General features: G+C 50.1%; 1 protein-coding gene across 2 annotated transcripts; it reads right to left on the reverse strand.

Moving 5' to 3' along the window:
* Positions 1–5,152: 5,152 nt before the first annotated feature.
* Mcm2 (minichromosome maintenance complex component 2) lies at positions 5,153–19,575 on the reverse strand. 2 transcript variants are annotated; one of them, XM_087657549.1, is made up of 17 exons: positions 19,528–19,575; positions 18,370–18,602; positions 14,595–14,770; positions 14,202–14,462; positions 13,238–13,457; positions 12,929–13,136; positions 11,040–11,174; positions 10,320–10,511; positions 9,662–9,755; positions 9,036–9,286; positions 8,818–8,944; positions 8,323–8,435; positions 7,222–7,473; positions 6,346–6,528; positions 6,020–6,175; positions 5,664–5,775; positions 5,153–5,357 (listed from the first exon to the last, which is right to left on the reverse strand). In XM_087657549.1, exons 1-16 carry the CDS (start codon positions 19,531–19,533, stop codon positions 5,665–5,667), a joined length of 2,718 nt encoding a protein of 905 aa, XP_087513675.1. In that variant the 5' UTR covers positions 19,534–19,575; the 3' UTR covers positions 5,153–5,357; position 5,664.
* Positions 19,576–20,771: the final 1,196 nt, after the last annotated feature.

Genomic DNA, 20,771 nt, shown 5'->3' on the forward strand with positions numbered 1-20,771 from the left:
TCTGTAAACACATTCACTCCTCACTGCAGTGGGTATCATTAGATAGACAGATGCACCTGGCTCTCCTAGTCTATTTAGAAAAACAGGGTTTGAAGAGAAGGCACAGGCAAGACGTGAGCTTCTAAGAAAGAGCAGAATGGATGCGGTCTGTCACATGCGGGAGAATGAATATTACTGGGAGAGCTGCAGAAGATGGAGGTGTATGCTGTTTAACACTTCTGTAGTTTATCCTTCAATGTGAGGACCCTGAACACAAGGCTGACATGGCTAACGTAAGGATACAGGGCAAAGCAGCAACAGCATCCAGGAGTGCAGACCGTCTTATCCCTCACCTGGCCTGAGGACAACCTGGCTACACAGCCTACATCATTTGATGGTCAGTGTAGGTGGGCAGGTCCTAGAGAGTGAAGGATTATGGATGTCAGGGTAAATATAAACTTCATCCTGTAAGAAACTCGTTTCTAAAGTAGAAATCATGGTCCAATTAGGTCTCATGAATGGTAGTGAACAAGTACTCAAGCAAACCAAGGAGGAGGTCATTGCTGGTATTCTGGGGGTTAGTGATGAAAGTCTGACCTAGGCTAAGCTGTGGGTTCAAGTCAGCCGAGCACTGAGATAGAGCAAATAGGACATGGTGAGTGTTCACACTGGCTAGTGTTTGTAGACTGATTGTGTGTGTGTACACACACGTATGTGCATGCAAGTACTTTAAACACAAGCTCAAGTTAGAGAAGAACTGGTGTGTAAAGTTTCTGTGAAAAGCCAGGCCACACAAGCATGGAAACTAAATGAAATGTCCAGAAAATTAATGGCCTTGCTGTTTTGAACTGTTTGAGCTTCACAGACATTGTTCTTATAGTGACCATTGTTTGGGGAGGGAGGGGGCAGGTCACAGAGATACCTGCAGGGTCAGGTGTCAGAGAATCTGGTTTGGGAAAGCAGCATGAGACATGTCTAGTTCTGCATCTCCCTCCTCCTGGGCTTCTCTCTCCTCACTGTGGTACTCATGTATGGACAACGTTGCCCCGAGTCTCTTTCAGATCATTCTTATTACTTACAAGCGTGGTCTAACCACTCCCATCTCTGGAAAAACTAACTTCCTACAAGACAGTCTGGTGCCCTGGGCAGAGGCTGCTTCCCCTTCTGAGAATGACGGGGAGACACATACAGCATAGCCAGCGTGTTCTGTCTCGGGTCGGGGACTGGCAGGAACGCAACCGTGAAGACTACTGAAAAATAAGAAGCAAATAATGGGCTAGAGAGGCGCCTCAGCAGTTAAGGGACACCTGCTGATCTAGAGGGCCAGGGTTTGGTTCCCAGCACCCGCCTGCCACTGAAAACTGCCTGGCACCCTCTTGTGGTCTCTGTGCCTGGATGCATACACATGGCATATACTTACACACACACACACACACACACACACACACACACACACACACACACACAGACATACACACATACACACATACACACACAGACATACACACACATACACACACACATACACACATACACACACAGACATACACACACACATACACACACACACATACACACACGCACACACAGTGTTTTTAAAGGTGTAAAAGGAGCTGTTTTAGCTAGAGTTCCTATTGCTGTGATAAAACACCACGGACCAAAAAGCAACTTGGAGAGGAAAGACTTTACTTGGCTCACACTTCACTGCTCATCACTGAAGGAAGTCAGGACAGGAACTCAAACAAGGCAGGAAGGAACGTGGAGGCAGGAGCTGATGCAGAGACCATGGAGGAGTGCTTGCTGCCTACTGGCTTGCTCCTTCCACATCAATCACTTATTAAGAGGCTGTATGGGAACTTACTCTGAAGACCAGACTGGTCTTGAACTCTGTCTCCCGAGTGCTGGAGACAGAGCACTCGGTGTGTATCACTATACCCATCCGGCTACAGTTGTCTCATGAAGGAATTACCTCAGTTGAGGTTCCCCTCTCCACTGACTCCAGCTTGTCAAGTTGACATAAAGCAGCCAGCACAGACGCAAGTGAGATGTGCTCAATCGAGGAAACGACAGGCTCAGATGCATGTGCTTTAAAGTAGCTCGCCAGGCAGAGCACATCACAGTGTAGACCTCGTCTTTTCAAAAACTGATCCCTTGAGCATGTTGTGTGTGGAAGTCCGGGGAAGTCCTGCAGCTGGCAGAGACGCCACAGCTGCGAATGTATGTATTTATGTTTTTAAAGGGTTAAACGTGAATGAACTAAGCGTCCAACCTAAGAAGCTACTTTAAATCTACAGAAAACAAATCAATAAATGCTGTTGTTTTAAGAGAAAATAACCTGATAGAACCAATTGCTAGAAGTCCATTATTCGAAAGGAGGAAGCAAGGAAGGCACAGTGGCTCGTGTCTGTAGTCCTGGAAGTCAGGGGCTGAGGCAGGAACTTGCTTTAAGTTCCAAGCCAGGGCTGAGCTATGTAGGAAGAGCCTGTCTCAAAAATAGACAGTGCTGGCACACGTCTTTAATTCCAGGACTTGGGAAGCAGAGGCAGAAGGATCTCTTTTGAGTTCCAGGCCAGCCAGGGATACATAGTTAGACCTTGTCTCAAAATAAATATGTGTGTGTGTGTGTGTAAATAAAGCAGAACACCGACAACAGCATCAGGGACATTAAGAAAACACTAAAAGTACAAACTTGATTTTAAAAATTGTAAGACAAACAACATGACTTATGGATAAAATTTAAAGTCTAAATCAGTGGTTCTCAAACTGTGGGTCATGACCTCTTTGGGGGGCAAATGACTCTGTTGCATATCAGACATCCTACATCTCAGATATTTACATTACAATTTGTAACAGTAGCAAATTTAGTTATGAATTAGGGATCTCCACAGCATGAATTGCAGTGTTAGGAAGGTTAAGAACCAGTGGTCTAAAAGGTGCTGGCGAGATGGTTCAGCAAGGCACCTGACACCCCAAGTTTATGCCTGGAACCAACCAATGGTGGAAGAAGAGAACTAATTCCTGAATGTTTTCTGATCTGCACCTGCACATACATGTGCACCCGCACACTGTGGCACATATGCACCTGCACACACATGCACATACACAAATAGTAAAGTAAAAATCTAAATGAATGCCTATATACACGTGTGTGTATGCCAGAAGACAGCCTGGAGTGTCACCCCTCAGGCTCCGTCCACTGTTTTTGTGATGGGATCTTTCTTTTGTTTGGAGCTGGCTAAGTAGGGTAGTCTGGGTGGCCCCGAGACCCAGGGATCTGCCTATTCCTGCCTCTCTGGGGATGGGACAAACACACCTTTGTTCCTGGCATTTTTACATAGGTTCTGAGAATATAACCCACGTCCTCGGTGCTTTAGAAACTGAGCTATTGCTGGCATGATGTGCACACCTTTAATCACAGCATTCAGAAGGCAGAGGCAGATGGATGGGTCTCTATGTTTGAGGCCAGCCTGGTCTACAGTGCAAATTCCAAGACAGCCAGGACTACACAGAAGAACCCTGTCTCAAAAAAAAACCCAAGCCCAAAGCAAACGAGCAAAAAACTAGCAAACAAAAACAGAAGCTGAGCAGTCTCCCCGGCCCCTAAGTGAATGCTTTAAAGTAAAATTATGTTAGGTTTATCCCAGTAGTAGAAAAGCTAAGAGACCAATAGCTATGGGAAACAAAGGAACCCATCTCACCCAGCAATCACAGCCTCACTTACAAAAATCACAGCAATGCCACCTACAGCCATGCATCCCTAGTATGACTGTCACAGATAAGCAAGGCTCGGCTCAGGGACATGACTGGTAGAGTATGAGAAAGACACAAGCCTCATTCTCTTAAATTATGTGATTAAACTCGGCATCTCTAAAAAGAGCAAACAAAACCTTTGCAGGGATACGAACTAAGAGAAGGAAACCTCCATGATCCAGGAAAGGCTCTCTAGAAACCATACTACATTTCATGGTGTGTTCGTTCCAAGTGTGCTCTGAGAGATCAAGTGAGGAGGGGCACTGCTAACACCCAAACTGCTGAATTCTGTAAGAGGCCACCGGATGAAGAAAACACGCAAGATGGGGAAAACTGCAAAGCTTAGGAACCTGCTGAACAGAGTTCAAGGTTGGAGAGAAGCAGTTGGCCCTGCTATGGTGACCCCTAGGAAGTATAGCCCAGGGGACATGTGTGGCTCAAACTCAGTGCAGCCCCTGCAGGACACAAACAGGGCTTTGGCTTGTTCTGGCATTGCTTAAAAAAAGAGAACATTCAGTCTTAACAGCACAATTAAAAGCCAAAAGAAACCAAATCAGCCCTGTAGACTCTAAATGCAGAAGGGTCTGCAGCTTCCTAGGAAGCAGGAAGAGTGGGTAAAGAGGTATCTTGTCTGAACACAAGAGCCCGTTACTATAAAGATAACAGTTGTGTGTGTGTAACAGTTGTGTCTTGCCTTACTTAGCTTTCTGCTGGTGACCAATCACCTGAGATAATCAGCTTTTAAGCAAGTAAGGTTTGGGGCTAAGTTCTAAAGATTTGCCCATGGCCTGTTGGCTTGAGTGTACAGAGAACAAACTTCACAGTGGCAGATCTTGCTCCTAGTAGCCTGGAAGCAAAGGCTACATCGGGGTGCAATAACCTCACTTCCTCCCACAAGACTCCAAGCTGGTGAATTAGCAAGACTAGTGGGTGGTACATGCTTTTAACTCCAGGAGGCAGAGACAGGCAGAACTCCACACTAAGGTCCAGGTTAGCCAGGTGTTACATGGTGAGACCTTGAATTGAAAAGTGGCTGTCTCATAGCAATGACCTCCCCCGCCCCCCTTTTAAGATTTATTTATTTTATGTATATTATTTTATGTATGTGAGTACACTGTCACTATCTTCAGATACACAAGCGGGCATTGGATCTCATTACAGATGGTTGTGAGTCACCATGTGGTTGCTGGGAATTGAACTCAGGACCTCTGGAAGAGCAGTCAGTGTTCTTAACTGCTTAGCCATCTCTCCAGCCCTAGCAATGACCCTTAAGGGAGACATTTAAAACCCAAAGTATAGGACACGTCCACAAAGCAGATCTAACCAGATCTACTTCATGTTGAAACTGAGGGCAGGCAGAAAAGGCCTTCAGAAAGCTCAAGGGAAGCCTACTTGGCCCACTAAACCAGAACCAAAGGAAGAGCACTATTTAAGTTGTATTCAAATTTATTAAAAAATAAACTATAAGAAACTGTACAAGAAGCGAATGAAGGCACTGGCTAGGCAGGAAGAAAGTCAGCACAAGGAGCATGGGCCCTCCCTCGGTAGGCAGGCTCTTGTGCTCCTCCATCACAGGCTCCAAGAACGTTCTGGAAAAGTGTGCAAACACTTCTAAGTTGCTCTTTAATCTAAAAGGGGAAGAAACAGTCCAGAAACACAACTCATGGCAAAGCAGCAATGGTTTTGGTAAATTCTGTCACCTGAACACAACCTCAGCTTTTTAAGGAGCCTGGGACAGAGGGGCTGGTCAAGAAGAGTGCTCTAGAGAGGGGCAGGAGAATAAGTACAGTCATTTCATCCTTGGCCCAGGGGCTCATGGGTAAAGGTCTGCATTGAGCATCACCCCACCCCCACAGGACACAGAGCCCCTGGTGGAAGTGGGCTGTGTCTGCAGAGTGTGACTGAGCCTCGTCCAGACAGAGTCCTGTGCTGACCTCAGAACTGCTGTAGGATCAGCTTGCGTTTCAGGTCACGGCTGAACTTGTTGATTTTGAAGAGGTCGCTGTCGTAGAAGGCGGACAGGTTGTGGATATTGATCTGCCTGGCCTGAAGAAAAAATGGCATCAGTGCCATTAGCAGGGAAGATGCCAGCCCTCATCTCTGGAAGGGCTGTGTTGGTTCAGAGCTCCAAGCCGGAGCTTCTCCAGCCTCACAGGTACTCGGACAAGGCTGCTGGTACCGGTTTCCCTGTGCCTACCTCTAGTTCAACTGCCTATTACCCGGTAAGCGTACCGAAGATGGCCACAAGCTCCCAGAGCAACAAGCCCTGACCCTGCCCTTTCTTCCATACCTTGTCCATCAGGTCCTTCTCAGGTATTTCGATGGTGTCCTGTTGGGCCCCAAAGCGGTTACGTTGGTATGTCACCTGCTCAGCCACCAACTGCTTCAGTATGAAGAGCAGCAGGTCATTGTTATCCCGACGGAAGGAGAGATACCGGGCAAAAGTCTGCGGGAAGAGGACAGAGGTCAGAAGCCAGTTCACTTGCCGGGTCTTGTCAGGTCACCTTCATGGCATAAGGGGCTCCCCTGATATGCCTAGACCACAGCTAACCAAGGCTCTAGGCCAGTCTTCCAGTCCCTAAAACAGGCCAGGAACCAGGCCTCAGCCATACCCACCTTGCGCATGCTGCGCATGACACTGAACTTTTGGGTGTCAATGAAGCTCTCCAGCATCACGCGGATGGCCATGTTGACATCATCTTCCATCACGTAGTCTCGCAGGTGCATGCGTGCATGGGCCTCTGCCATGCGGATCATGGACTCGATGTGTCGCACTGTGATGGGAATACTGCCCGTTGCCTGCAGAGAACAATGTTGAAGCTTTCCTCAGGAGGAGGAAGAGGAAGGAGAGAAGGAAGAGGAGAAAAAGGAAGAGGAGGGGAGAAAGTACCAGAGGCAAACGCCAGGCAGCCAGAGCTGAGGTGGCCAATGGAGCAACATCTACAGCCATGCTCAGCTCCAATGCCAGGTGCAAAACCTGGCCTGTGTGGCCAGCACTGGCACCAACCACTTCCTGCTCTGCCCTTAGCCTGTATCCCCGGTCGGTTACACCTGCGTCTAGCTTATGCAGAGCATTATGTGATTCAGAACAATGAGAGTGAAGCCATCGTTTGTGTATGAACCAAGCTGAAGGTTTTGAAGATGGTGGATAATGTTAACAAAAAACCCCAGCTGGTTTCTTGGTTAGGTGTGACAAGATGGCCCAGTGGCCTTGCGATCTAGTACAAAACAGGGAACTCACACCAGCTAATACAGACCTTTAGCAATCAGAGACTAAGACACTCTTGCACACAGTTAAAAGCGCATCTGTAGCTCAGTGGTTAAGACTTGGAACACCCACTTTTTCCAATGCTAGGGAAGGTACTATGCCCATGCAAGGCAGGCCCTCACCTCAGAGTGGTGCCAAGCCCCAGGGGTTCCTCCTTAATACTGCCTACTCTGACCCACCCTGCATCTGGGTCAGAAAACCAGCACAGTGCCCCTCCAGCTCACCATGGACTCCTTCCTCAGGTCGCTGTACATCCTGGCCACTTTGTCCTGGTCCATCTGGTTGAGCTTTGGGCGGACCCGTTCCTTGGCATAGATGATATACTTCTTCAGGACCTCCTGAGGCAGGGGCTCCACACCGTATGTGTTGGGCATGGCTGGCTCTGTGGTGCCACCGTTGGTCAGCCCTTCGTCCTTCTTGTTGCTGGGGTGGTGTCTGACGTGGCTGCCAACCACAAAGCGGGCCAGCATCTCATCCTAGGACGGAAGATCAGAAAGGCACAATAAGGGTGTGGATAGGAAGGCAGGAAAGGCTACACAGCAAGGAGGGTGACTGCCACACGTGACTGAGGCTAGGCAGGCTCATGCATGGAGTAATGCTAGGCTTAGAGAAGGGGCAGGAGACAGCCATGCACCAGTGACAATCCCAGCTACTCAGGAGCGGAGACAGGACTTGAACCAAGGAATTGAGAAAAACTACTTAGTCTTAAAAAAGCAAATAAACATGGAAAAGATAATGGAAAATAATAAGCTAAGCAAAACAAAAATGGAACCAAGGTGAATCCAGTGGCCAAGAGTCTCTCACCATAGGGCAGTCTGAGAGGCATCTGGTGGGGGAAGAGGGCACTCCAGGGGAAAAAGCCCATTTAAAGCCCGGGGTCACCTCTTTTGGGAGAACAGGCAATGGGTTGATTTAACATGGAGACAGCAGCTGCAGAGCTGGCTGGGGCAGTCACAGCAGCCATCCCCTGTACAGCAGGTGCAGGGTGGATGTGGAACATGTGCTGGCCACAAAGCAGAGCTTTTGTGGGTCGCCATGGAGGACAGGTGCCGTGTAATTTATTCTTTTAACTGGCAGGCAAATAAGCAACCAACCTAGACAACAGCAGCCCCTTGGGTGAGAGGGCAGAGCTAGAGGAAGGGATGGGACAGGGTACAGTCTGTGACTAGACTCGGTAGGCAGCCAGGGAGGGTCTGAGGAAGCCATAAAAGGTCACGATGACACCTGGATGTGAGGACCTGTCCACCCAGCACACACACAGCATAGCCCAAGCTCCAGGCAATGGTCCTGAACCTACGGGTGGCACCAGGGATATGGGGATGTACCTGAACAGGATCAACAGTGTCCCTCACCACACACAGGACATCAAAGCGGGAAATGATGGGCTCTGTGAGGTCTACATTCTCTGAGAAGGTCAGTGAAGGGTCGTAGCGGCCTCCTGAAAGACGAGGAGGAAAGCTTTCAGTTTATCCATCCATCCTTCCATCCCTCCAGGGTTCTGGAAGCTTTTCCAGGACCAGGGTGCCTCTAGGGCAGAGTTGGGGGGAAAAGGAGGGGATTGGAGACACTATGCCCGATTCCATTAGAACCAGAGCTTCTCCAAAGCAAAGTCCCAGAAGATAAATGTGCCCCTGAGTGCAAGTCACCCACTGGCTGGGCTGGGGCTGCACCCAGGCAAAGGATCAAAGCACCCAAAGGTGGTGTAAGAACAAGTGGACCATCACCCCAGGTTCCCAAGACCTTCCTCCTCTGTCCCTATCTGGTAGGACGTTCGGTGGCTGTGTCTGCGGCCATCCGTAGGCCATCCTACAGCGGCATACCTATGGGGTTGGCAGCAGCTATGACGGTGCAGCGGGCTTGCAGTGAGGTAACGATGCCGGCCTTGGAGATGGAGATGCTTTGCTGCTCCATGGCCTCGTGGATGCTGGTCCTGTCCTGGTCATTCATCTGCACAACACAGGGCATCACAGGAGGCCTCGACACTACCTAGTAAAGCCCCTCACCACCAAGAGCTCAGCCCCAGAGCCCAGATACACACCTTGTCAAACTCATCAATGAGACACACTCCCCGGTCGGCCAGAACCAGGGCTCCAGCCTCTAAGGTCCACTCTCTGCTGACAGGATGCCGCTGAACATACGCCGTGAGACCCACGGCTGACGCACCCTGGCCGGTGGTGAAAATGGCACGGCTAGATACTTTCTCGATGTATTTGAGGAACTGGGACTTCGCTGTGCCAGGGTCCCCACACAGGAGCACATTGATGTCACCTCGAACTTTGTGCTTTCCACCTGCAGGAGGAGACCGGGATGGAGACAGGTAGGAGGGCCAGAGGACAGGCTAGATCCCTCCAACTCAAACCTGATCCTCAGCAGAGCAGGGGTACCCATCCCCAGGACCCTAGTAAGCTGAGTCTAGAGGAATAGGCTATGGAGCTTTGGGGCACAAGCAAAACAGCACACATATCACAAAACCCTGAGTGGGCCCTGCACACCAGAGAGGTGATGAGATTATAGCCTAAGAGCGGACCCCACCAACCAGCAGAGACAGTCCATCAGAGTGGACCAGGGTGAGCCAAGTCCACGCTCCCTCAGTCTCTTGTTAATGCTCACGCTTAAAACAAAGACCCTATAATCCCCTCAGGGAGAGTTGGCAGGGGGGCTCACCTGGGTTCTTGGGCTCCCCTCCAAACAGAGCCAGAGCCAGGCCTCTCTTGATGTCTTCATGCCCATAGATGGAGGGCGCAATGCTGGCAAAGATCTGAGGAACAGGGGGAGACTCATGAGAAAACCTAACAGGGCAAGCAAGACATTTAAGTTCCCACCTTTGCTTCTCTCAGTGACTGACGACCATTAGGGCGTGAAAAGTCAAATAAATTCTTTTCCTCCCCAAGCTGCTTTTGGTCTTGATAGGGAACGGAAACCAGAACAGACTTTTCCCTTTAGAGGTCAGATAGAACCACAAATAAAATATGAGACGCTCAAAACAGCAAAACTGGCCATGACTAGCATCTATGACATGGGGCAGAGGGCAGTGCTGTGAATGTTATCCCCAGAAGCCACAATCCCATCCCCAGATACTCAGTCTCCGGTACAACCGTCGGGCCACAAAAGGAGCTCAGCCTTTGCCCTTCTGGTACACGAAATCTTCTGTCATGTCATGAAGGCCTTGCCTCAGGTAACCTTTAATCTTAGATGTCCAAACTCCCGACAGAGCTGGGCTGCTGCCCCCACATAAGAGCCTGCCACCAAGGCCCATATTCTGAGGCCCCACTCAGTGGGTAGGGTGTCTGGTTCTGAGGTGTAGCCCTGCCCTGACACCTGCCTTCTCTCCGATTTGCTGATCCTTGGAAAGACTGGTGATCATCTTCACGTCCTCATCAGTGAGCTCACCCACGGCCACTTTGTTGTCCTTCTTGGCAACATGGTTGGCCAGGATGATGGTGGCGAAGACGGGAAAGCCGTTGGTGGTGTTAAGTGAGCCATCATAATTATTGTGGTAAATGCCGGTCAGCTCCTGGGAAAGGGCGGTCAAAGGGTGCAACCTGAGGTCCTGAGCCCAGGTAGGGCCCACATCCGTGCTGCCTTCCCCTATCTCCACCCCATGCTCCCCACAAGACGAACACCCCAACAAGCTCAGAAACACGAGCTTTGTCTCACTGAGCTTTACACAGGAGCAAGGGGCAGAGGAAGGGGCTGTTCATTAAAGGCTACATTCTCAACTTGGCACAACTACAAAGTGTTAGTGAGGTCATTTAAGTTGTGCCTTTGGGAGGAGCTACCCAGACTGACACATCTCCCAGTTCTGATTTCTGGCGCCATGAGATGTGCAGCTACATCCACAGCCACAGGCCCAAACACCATGAACTAAGGCCTCGGGCGCCGACCCAAGATAAACCTTTCCTCTTGTAATATCACAGCAAAACTGAGCACCCACCAGTCCAACCAGCAGGAGAAAAGCTCTCCTAACTCAAGAATGCCAGGCTGAGCTCACCCTACCTCCAGTGGCCATGGCAGAGACTACCAGTTCCTAACATTCACTCACTATCTCGTCTCCTGGCTTGCAGCTGTCCACCAGATCAGCAAGGAGGATGGCATCCTTGGAACGGGGCAGCCGGCCAGCTGCCACCTTGCCGGGACTCTCCTGGATGCGGATCCGTTGGTAGTTCTGATAGATGGTCTGCACAGGATAGAGAAGATCATGGTTCCTACACAGCCAACCGCTCTCCTCCAAGCACAGTTTCCCCATGTGCTCTGACCTTACTGCAGGCCACAATCGCCACAGGGACCGACCAAAGGACAGGCCAAGCATGACTCAGGAAGTCTCATCACTGCCACGTCCCTAGGCAGTGTCTTCCTCCTCCTCGGCTCCAGCATCTGTTCTGTGCCCCAGAGCCTAGATTCAAGTGTGTCCACAGTTGGCCGAAGGGGATGCTGGGCTTTAAGCATGACCTTATGAGGGTCGAGCTGGGCTATGGGTATGCAGCACCCACAAGCAGCAGACCACATGGTAGAGCTGTGCTATGTCCCATAACATCCCACTAGTTCATTTACTATCCAAAAAGGAGACAACATACTATAGCCTGGGCTGCAAATGTCCCCCATGGCCTATTTGTAGGGCACTGATTCTTCAGTCCACGTATGAGAGACGATGGAGCCTTGTGGGAGGCCTTAGGTCATAGAGGTACACCCCTGCAGGGGACTGAAGCATCCTGGCTAGTCTCTTGTTCTCTTCTGTGTCTCCTATGTGAGGTGAGCAGTTTGCTGTACTGCACACCATCACGGCTACACACAGGCCCAAAGCCGCAGGGTCAACTGACCCCGAACGCCAACTCTAAAACCAAGCCATAAATCAGCTTTCCTCCTTCAAGTCAATGACGCCAGGGGTTTAGTTACAGGAACCCAGAGCTGACTGATCCACAGGACACAGTGGCTAAAAGAGCACAGTATCAGGTCATGGTGGTGTACACCTTTAAGCCCGGAGTTCCAGAGGTAACGTTAGGTAGATGTCTGTGAACTTTAAGCTAGTCATGGTTACAGTGAGCCCCTGTCCGGATAGAAGAAGCACACAGTCACATCTACATGCTCGCCTGTTCCTCAGGACACTGCAGCACGGGAGACCTTAGACAATCAAGCCTCCAAACACCTGTTTTTACATGAGAAGAGAGCCGTGGAACCTCCCTCCCAGAACATAATCAAGACAAAGACCCAAGGAACACTCCTGGCAGCCAGCAAGGCCAGCACACACTTGACCCCACTTGTTAATTCCTGTTGTACAGCTCAGTGTCCTGGGGCCAAAGTCCAAGGTGGGGCTGCAAAGGACAAAGGGATACAGCTAAGTGAAGCCTTGGAGCTGGGTCACCCAGGTTAAAGCAGAGCTGGGCTTGAACACCGTCATGGGCAACCTCCTGGCCAGGCAGCTCTAAACTAGACAGCTCAGAACCACAGAAAGCATCATGAGTGCTAACACTCCCAGAGCCAGGCAGCAGTGGGGGAGAGGTAGGGGCAGCTGCAGATGAAGACAAGTACAAAGGCATCCATGCTGGCCCCAGGATTTCAGAGTCAGGAGGTACACAGTCTCCCAAGCAAGGCTCTGCAGGATCCAAGGTGGTATAACCCTGGATACACCCACAAATCACGAGGAGCCAGTCAGGCCCACCAAATGAGACGACAGACGGTCCAAGTGCCCATGTGATAGGCATGTAGGTGCTCTACTGGGGTGGACAGGTCTAAGTGGCCCTGTTTGCCACTATCTTTAGAGATCACTAATGTGGATACACTGAACATCACCTAGTTTCAAATATGCTGAATTACTGAAGACATGGGGTCAATCTACTTCGTGCTGCCATGTTTAACTGCCTCAAAGTCTTCTGGCCCTGTAGATGGCCCAGGCCTTGCATACTGAAGACAGTGTGGCAGGTCTGTGCTACTCACCTCCTCCATGTTGATCTCAAAGGGCCCAGTTGACTGGCACTCAGGGCAGGAACCAGGCTTCACCTCCTGGTTCTGAGACTGGCAGAAAGGCCCCAGTATAAAGTTGCACTTGCTACAGTTATACTTGACCATGCTGAGCTGGGGCAGGACTCCAGTGCAGCTGGTCACCACACCGCTGGTACGGATGAGCTGGTTCAGGTGTAGCTGCCTGTGTTGAGAGGTAACAAGCACGTCAGAGGCATCGGGAGGCTATGGGACCACTTCCTTCACCACTCTCTGGATGAGGCCCCGCTCTCCCACACTGCTCACCTCAGTGAACGCAGCTCCTCCACCAGAGGCAGGTGGGAGATGCGCACGTGAATGTGGTTGGTGATGCGGTCATATTTAGGGTACATGGCCAGCACAACCTCCAGGGCAGCCTCATCGAAGATCTGCAGCAGCTCAGCGGGTGCCTCGGGTAGGAAGTATGCCAACACATGTTCCCGGGCTGCCAGGTCTTCATAATTTACCACCAAACTCTCCCGGTTCTCTGAGGAGGATAGTGGATGGGACAGATGACATAGCCAGGGGCCATGAAGGTGTCTAACATCTTAGAACCCTGCTGGCCAAACCCCTCTACCCAAAACAAACCTGAGAGGGACAGAAATTCCAGTTTACACCCTAGACCCACTACCTGTGGCTGTGCAATAGAGACCCAAGTGATAATATTAACAGCACACAGATCTCTGGGGATGTCATTTCCAGGAGAAATAGAGAGCCCTCAGGCTACAGAGCAGAGTGCCAGAGGCCAAGGAGAAGCTACTGTCATTGCTGGAGGGGCTGCCACAGCCCCAAGCTGTTGTACCCTGTAAAGCCAATGCTGTCATGTAGAAACGCTCCCACTTTTGGATCAAAGTTGTAAAGCACAGGCTGGGGAGTGGTTCAGTGGGAGAACACTTGCTAGGCCCTGGGTTCAACCTGACTGCAAAACCCAACCAATCAACCGAACCAAACCAAACAAAGAAATAAGCCCTCCAAAAAACAAAACAGGGTAGTAATACATTTTTAAGCACATCTTCAAACAGCCTAGCTCTGGTGCAGATGCAGGAAACCTTGGGTTCCGCAGGTTCTGTCCTTGCAACCAAATGTTTCTGTCCATTATGTGGCTCAGTGTGGTACAACAAAGCCAGCAGGATACAGAAGCCAGGCCACCTTCACCCTTTACTGCTGAGACTGAACCAGGACCTCACTCATGGTGAGTGCTACACCTCACCCCAGACTATCAGGAACATACCTTTGCACATATCACTGATACGCTCCTTGAAGACGTTGTGGCCATGGCTGTCCACGTGGGTGCGCAAGAAGTTCTTGAAACGGTGGTGGATCTCCAGTCTGGGCCCTGCCATGCTCACCCACTCTCGCACCGAGTGGCCCTTGAGGTCCTCCAGGTTCTCAATACTCTCAATCATCTCTTCATCCTCCTCGCCATCCTCTGTGGCACGCTCTATGTGGCGGCGCTTACGGGCAGGCCGCTCCTCATCTTCTTCGTCGCTGTCTTGGGTAGTAGCAAGGAACTCCTGTGAGCAAGTCTCTCCCAGCATCCTTTGCACACTTGCCACCCATGTCTTCCCCACTCCCGAGGCTTTGGTGGTCCAAGTGGCACCTATGGGATGCCCTCCACACATACCATACAGCAGCCCACGACGCATGCGACCCAGGCCTCTGCCAGCCTCACGGTCCCGCTGCCTCATAGCCCGCTCAGCTGCCTCCCTCTGACTGGCTGTCAGCTCCTCCACATCTTCATCATCCAGGGCCAATCCCTCTGCCTCGTAGACATCGAGCTCGGGAATGGGACGGTAGTCTCTGCAAGAGGCCAGCAGTGGACAATGAATCCTCAAACAACCCACCTGAGAATTAGTTCTGCTCCACAGGCTTTGCTGGACAGCTGCAAACAGGAAGTTGAAATGTTCAAGAATATGATTTAGGGACTCCATCAAGGAGGCATAAATCAATAGGATGGAAAAGGGGGTCCATCTGTATGCATGAGGTACACGTGAGTCTGGGCAGGAGAGCAAGCCCCACATCCACAGCGCCACCTGCTGGTGATATGTGATGGCTGCAGCCAATGCTTCCCCTATATGCAGTCTCCCAACCTAACCTGCTCTTGAGAGAATTACCAACAAAGTATCAAATAAGGTCATTTTTACAGTCACCAATTGGCACCATTTTCATCAGAAACAAGAAAGCATGAAAACTGTCACAGTCAGGGAGGAAATGGGGGACTCAGAACACAGGTCAGAAAGTACAAAAACTTAATAAATGCAATAGAATTCTTTGGATAACTAAAGTGGGAAAATCTCTAGAATTTCAGGACACCGATGGAAATATGAAAGGTACTAACTGGTTAACCAGGTCTTCTCTCAACAGTGTGAACACATCTGGGGCTAGAGATGGTTCAGGGGTTGAAAGAGCAATGTACTACTCCCTGTGTAGCTGTGGCTGTCTTGGAACTCAAGAGATCTATCTGTCTCTGCCTCCCAAGTGCTGGGATTAAAGCTGTGTGTGTGCCACGGCACCTACTTCACAAACTGCTCTTGCTGAGAGAATAAGAATCCAATTCCCAGCACCCATACTGGGCACCTGCACCTCAAATGTATGTACTACAGATACACCCACATATAACTTTTTAAATTAAACAACAACCATTTTAACTGGGTCTAGTAGCCTTACTTCCAGGAGCCAGGAGGCCATCAGGCAGATCTGAGAGTTTGAGGTCAGTCAAGGCAAACTTTAAAGGAGTTAGCGGTAACATCCCAGGGTGATCAGTGGACAAACCCACAGGGTAGATTATCACTCAACCTTAAAACAGAAGGGGAATCTGACAGGTGAACCTGCATGGATGAATCTCGACGACGTTTCACCAATGGATTAAGCCATACAACTCCTATGGGATCCTGAGGGGTCAGACCCAAATGGGGACAGGAAGTCAGTATTCTGGGGGAAGATTCAGTTTTGAGACAATAAAAAGTTCTGGAGGACTGAGGCAGATGAATGCCACTGAGCCACACACTAAAAATGGAGAAACACTTTGCTGTGCATTTAATTGAGGGGGCTGGGCTGGAGAGAAGGCTCAGTAGGACCCGAGTTCCCAGCTCTCAGTTCAGATAGCTCATAAACCAACCTGTAGAACTCCAACTTCAGGTGGGGGATCTGACACTTTCTTCTGGCTTCTGCGGCCACCTATACACCCATGTGCATAAACTCCAGACACTCAAGGACACACACTTTTCTTTTTCTTTTTTTATATGGGGGATCTCCAAAGAGCTCCTAACTCCCGATAAGAAAATGGAAGTAGGGGCTGGAGACATGGCTCAGTAAAGAGCAATGGCTGCTCTTCAGGAAGAACTGGGTTCAATTCCCAGCTCACAACTGTCTGTAACTCCAGTTCCAGGGGACCCAACACCCTCACACAGATATATGTGCAGGTAAATAAAACCACCAACGCACATAAAGTAAACAAATCATTTTTTAAAATTTAAAAAGAAAATGAAATGGAATTAGAGGGTGCCAAGACCCTGACACCAGTAAGGTCAGAGAGCAGATCCCAGTGTGTCCCAGGATGACACCCTCCCTATGCCTTCTCCCCAACTGAACACAACCCAGACAGACAGGCTGCCTGAAAAGCTCTCGCCCAGTGGCTCAAGTCTGAGCAGTCTCTTTCCAGGTGACCGCGTGTTTGGTCCTTGAAAGGAAGCATCATCTAACGGAGGGCCAAGCCCAGCTTCCCTACGGTGCCCGATTTTATAGTCGATCATCAGGACTAAGGGACAAGTGCAGTGCAACAGGCTGCAAGCTCCTTCCTCAGTGCCACAGGCCTCCCCACAGAAGCAGGGACCTACTAGGGAAACAGACCCCTGGAGCTCTCCCTTTCTCAGAGTGACTGGCTAATGTTCTCAAACTACCCTCTCAAAACAAACAATTTCAAAACCGCCAAAGGCGAGGCAAAGCAGGCAGACATGCCGACTAGTTCTGTGCAGAAAGTAATAGTTTCTGAGAAGAGTGTGTTCTGATCCTTAGAGGATCCCAGTTACCTGAAGCACACTCAGTGAGGTTCTAGTTAGCCTACACTGAAGCCCATAAACCACACAATCTGGGTTTCATCAAATTTCAACTCCAGCAAGCCGTCCTCTGACCTCCACAAGCATACCATGGCACATGCACCCACACACAAACACAGTGAGTCATGCAATTAAATATTAAAAAAATAAGACATTAAAAAAAAATGACTGGCTGCTCTTGCAGAAGACCTGGGTTCAGTTTTCACATCCACATAGTAGCAACCTCATTAACACGTTTAATGGGGCCTGACGCCCTCTTCTGGTCTCTGCAGGCATAGGTATGCATGTGGTCAAACACTCAAATCATTTAAAAAAAAAAAAAAAGACTTTACTTTGAAGACACCGCAGAGTGAAATGTTGGCACAAAAGGATGAACACAGTGATTCCAGCCCTAGTAATATGATTAGAACTGGGATCAACAGGCAGAAGAGACCACAGTGGGGGTGATAAAAATGGTGCTCAGAAAGCATGCACGGAACATCCCTGTGCTGTATATATAAGGATAAGGCTTATATATAGAAATTAGCCTCTTTCCATACAAAGTCAGATAGTCCTCAGACATCTCCAAAATGTCTCTCACTTTAAAGAAGAGGTTATAAAAGCCAGGACAGTCAGGGCTATGCAGTGAAACCTTGTCTCAAACAACAACAATAAAAACAACCAAACAAAACCAGAGGTACAAATACAAGAATAAGAGGAGGTGGTACAGGAGGCCCCCTGAGAGCAATTCTGCAGGGAAGCCCTTGACGATGAGCCCAGGATGATCTGTATCAACTCCTGTCATACATGGGCGTTCATTGCAGACATAGTCTTTTCATACGTAGCCTGGTGGTGTTAAAGCAAAGAATCAAAAGGAGCAGAAAATTACAGTCCCTACGAAGGCTCATAGCCCTCCGATATCCCCTATGGAAAGGTACAAAGGGAGGGTGACACAGGCTCCTATGTGGTCACAGGTCTACATCCCGCTGGATGTTTCCTGACAGCCTCAGACCTTCTGTATGTCTGCTTACAAACCTGAACACTTACTTGGGACCCAGAGCCTGACGCAGGCTAGTGCAAGTTTGCTGATTGAACCCATCTTTCTGAGTTGGTGCCACCCTGCAGGGCTCTTCAGATCAAACTCTGTGGGTTCTGTTCTCCTGAGCTGGGGTTGCTGGGCCTTAGCATCTAGTTTGAACTGTATACAGTGAGCTAACGAACACCCACTCCCCCAATCCCAACCAAACCACATTCAAAGGCAAAGTCACCAGGTTGGTTCATACACTCATGGATCCCCAAGGCCAGGCTAATAGACACAAGGGTCCTTCTGCTAAGCCACCTAACCACAGCCCAGACTGAAAATACCTCTCCATGCCATCACCAATGAGTTCCTCTCCATCCTCTTCTTCCTCCACAGGCCCCTCCGTGCCCAGCAGCCCCTCGGACTCATCCTCAAATGGGGGGAGGTCTCTGCCAGGGCTGGAGGTAAGAGCATCAGCACGTCTGGAGCTGCGGCCTGGGCTGGAAGTGAGGGGATCACTGATCCGTCGCCGCTGAGGGGCAGGGCTAGATGCTGCCGAGAAGGACTCAGAAGACTCCTGCAAGAGAGAGAGTTGGAGTCAGACACTGGAGGGACACAGGGTGACAGCTTCCTGGTTACCATGGAGCCTTCCCACAGTCCGTCTCCTGTACACTAGGCGTTGTTCTCAAGGACACAGAAGCCCCTCAGACCACAGAAGCCCCTCAGACCACTCCGTGTCTCTCTTATGAAAAACTGGAGGGAGGGGGAGGAAGATTTTTATAACCTGTTTATAATCTATCTCCACACCTCATTCACCCCAAACTCCACAAGATGCTGGGTGATGGAACAAGAGGGTGAAGACAAAGAGGCATCAAGAACACTATCCTAGAACTGAATGGTAGAAAGAACAGACCTTTAACCTTTAATGAGTCATGACAATACTAACAGTAAGAATTGGAAGGCCCAGCCAGATGTCACAGGAATGTAATCCAGAATACCTGGAGGCTGAAGTCTGAGGATCGCCAAGTTCAAGGTTAATCCGAACTTCAGAGAGTTCAAGTCCAGCTTGGGTTACTTACTGAGACCCTGAGTGTCTCTTCCCCCTCCCCCCCCCCCCCGAGACAGAGTTTCTCTGTGTATTCTGGCCGTCCTGAAACTCTGTAGAACTCAAAGATCCGCCTGCCTCTAGCTCCCTAGTGCTGGGATTAAAGGCGTGCGCCTCCACCGCCCAGCTATGAGACTCTCAAGAGAGTAGGGGTGCATGCAGCTACGTGGTAGCCTGCTTTCCCTACATGCGCGAGATTCTGAGTTCCATTTCCTGCATCTTCACCACCAAAAGTGCGTGGAGACCCGGGGCCTAAGAACACATGAGGGGAGCAGAGACGATCCGTCCCAGACCGGCGCAGGTAGCCCCGCACTCAGGCCTGCCACTGGAGGGAGATAGGGGCCAAGCAAGCCGAAAACGCTGAATACCGCCCGCCCGGGATCGACACACAACTCACCGCCATCCCTGCGCTAGCTTCACCGCACCAGCTGCCACCGGTTTTCGCGCGAAAACCGGGTCACGTGACCCGCCCTTGCCCGGGAAGCTCCAGGGAGGACTCAGACGTCACGACGTCCGCGTCTATCTAGGACGGAAGGAGGGCTTGAATGTCTGGGCACGCCCACACCATGAAGCCCCGCCCCGTTCCCTGGAAACCCGCCCACAGCTTTCAAACAGGCTGAGCCAACGCCTCCTGTACGCTTAACCCTTCAAAGTTTATCATAGGCAATGAAGAGGGACTTTGGGTCACTGGTGGCTCTGAGAACCAATCTGGCCTTCTAGCGTGTGACCTTGGTGTCGGTATGGCCACTTGATGCAACTGAGACTGCTTTCTGATTTCTTTCTGACTTGGCATCAACCTCTCCCAAAACACTGAGGTTCAATCCTTCAAGCACCCAGGCTGCTGTGGGCTTTTGTCAAAGTAGGGATCATACTGCAGGTGACAAAGGTAGGGGAAGGAGGATGTTTCAGGTGGAAAGGACATGGTGCATGATGTAGTACAGTGCAGGCCGGAGAGTATCTAGAGACTACCACTCCCTTGGTTCAACACTTGTAATGCCCAGGAAGGGTGGAAGAGCTCAGATGGCAGATTAGCAGTCTGTCTAGGAATTGGAGCTCTGTCCCGACATGAGGTCACCTGAGGGGTTTGTGGGATTGAGGAGTAGGACGAACCAGTAGCTCCCACCTGGCCAAGTGGGCAGAGACAGGCTGGATACTTCCAGGGAGAGGGCTGCTTCTGTTCTAGTAACAGTCCTAGGCATCTGGTTCTCAGCCACAGGGCAGTGTGGGACTTCTGCTGTATATACAGTATGAATAATTCCATATAGAACCTAGAATATGGCAGAGAGGAAATCAGGAAGGAAGCTCAGAAGGTGGGATCTGCAGGCCTTATAATATGAGAGATGCCCCTAGGTGTTAAAGGATGACTTAGGGAGATAGGCTAGTAGTATGACCTCCCAGACAGGAATCCATAGCCCCTTTCCTGCTGGAGCTCCCTCTCAAGCTGTCTGTCTGTGCTACCCAGAGCAGGTAAGTACTGTGTCTATATGCCAGAGACTAAAAAATAAATAAAATAAAATAAAATAAAAGGCATACTATGCCACCATAATAGGATATGTTCTTTGAAAAGCTGACTGAGTCTACCCTAGGCCCCTAGACCCCTACAAGCTCCAATGACATGATAGGCTCCCAGTTCTTCAAAAA

The sequence above is a fragment of the Rattus norvegicus genome, chromosome 4, assembly GCF_021556685.1.
Source record: "Rattus norvegicus strain SHRSP/BbbUtx chromosome 4, alternate assembly SHRSP_T2T, whole genome shotgun sequence".
NCBI classification, from domain to species: Eukaryota; Metazoa; Chordata; class Mammalia; order Rodentia; family Muridae; genus Rattus; species Rattus norvegicus.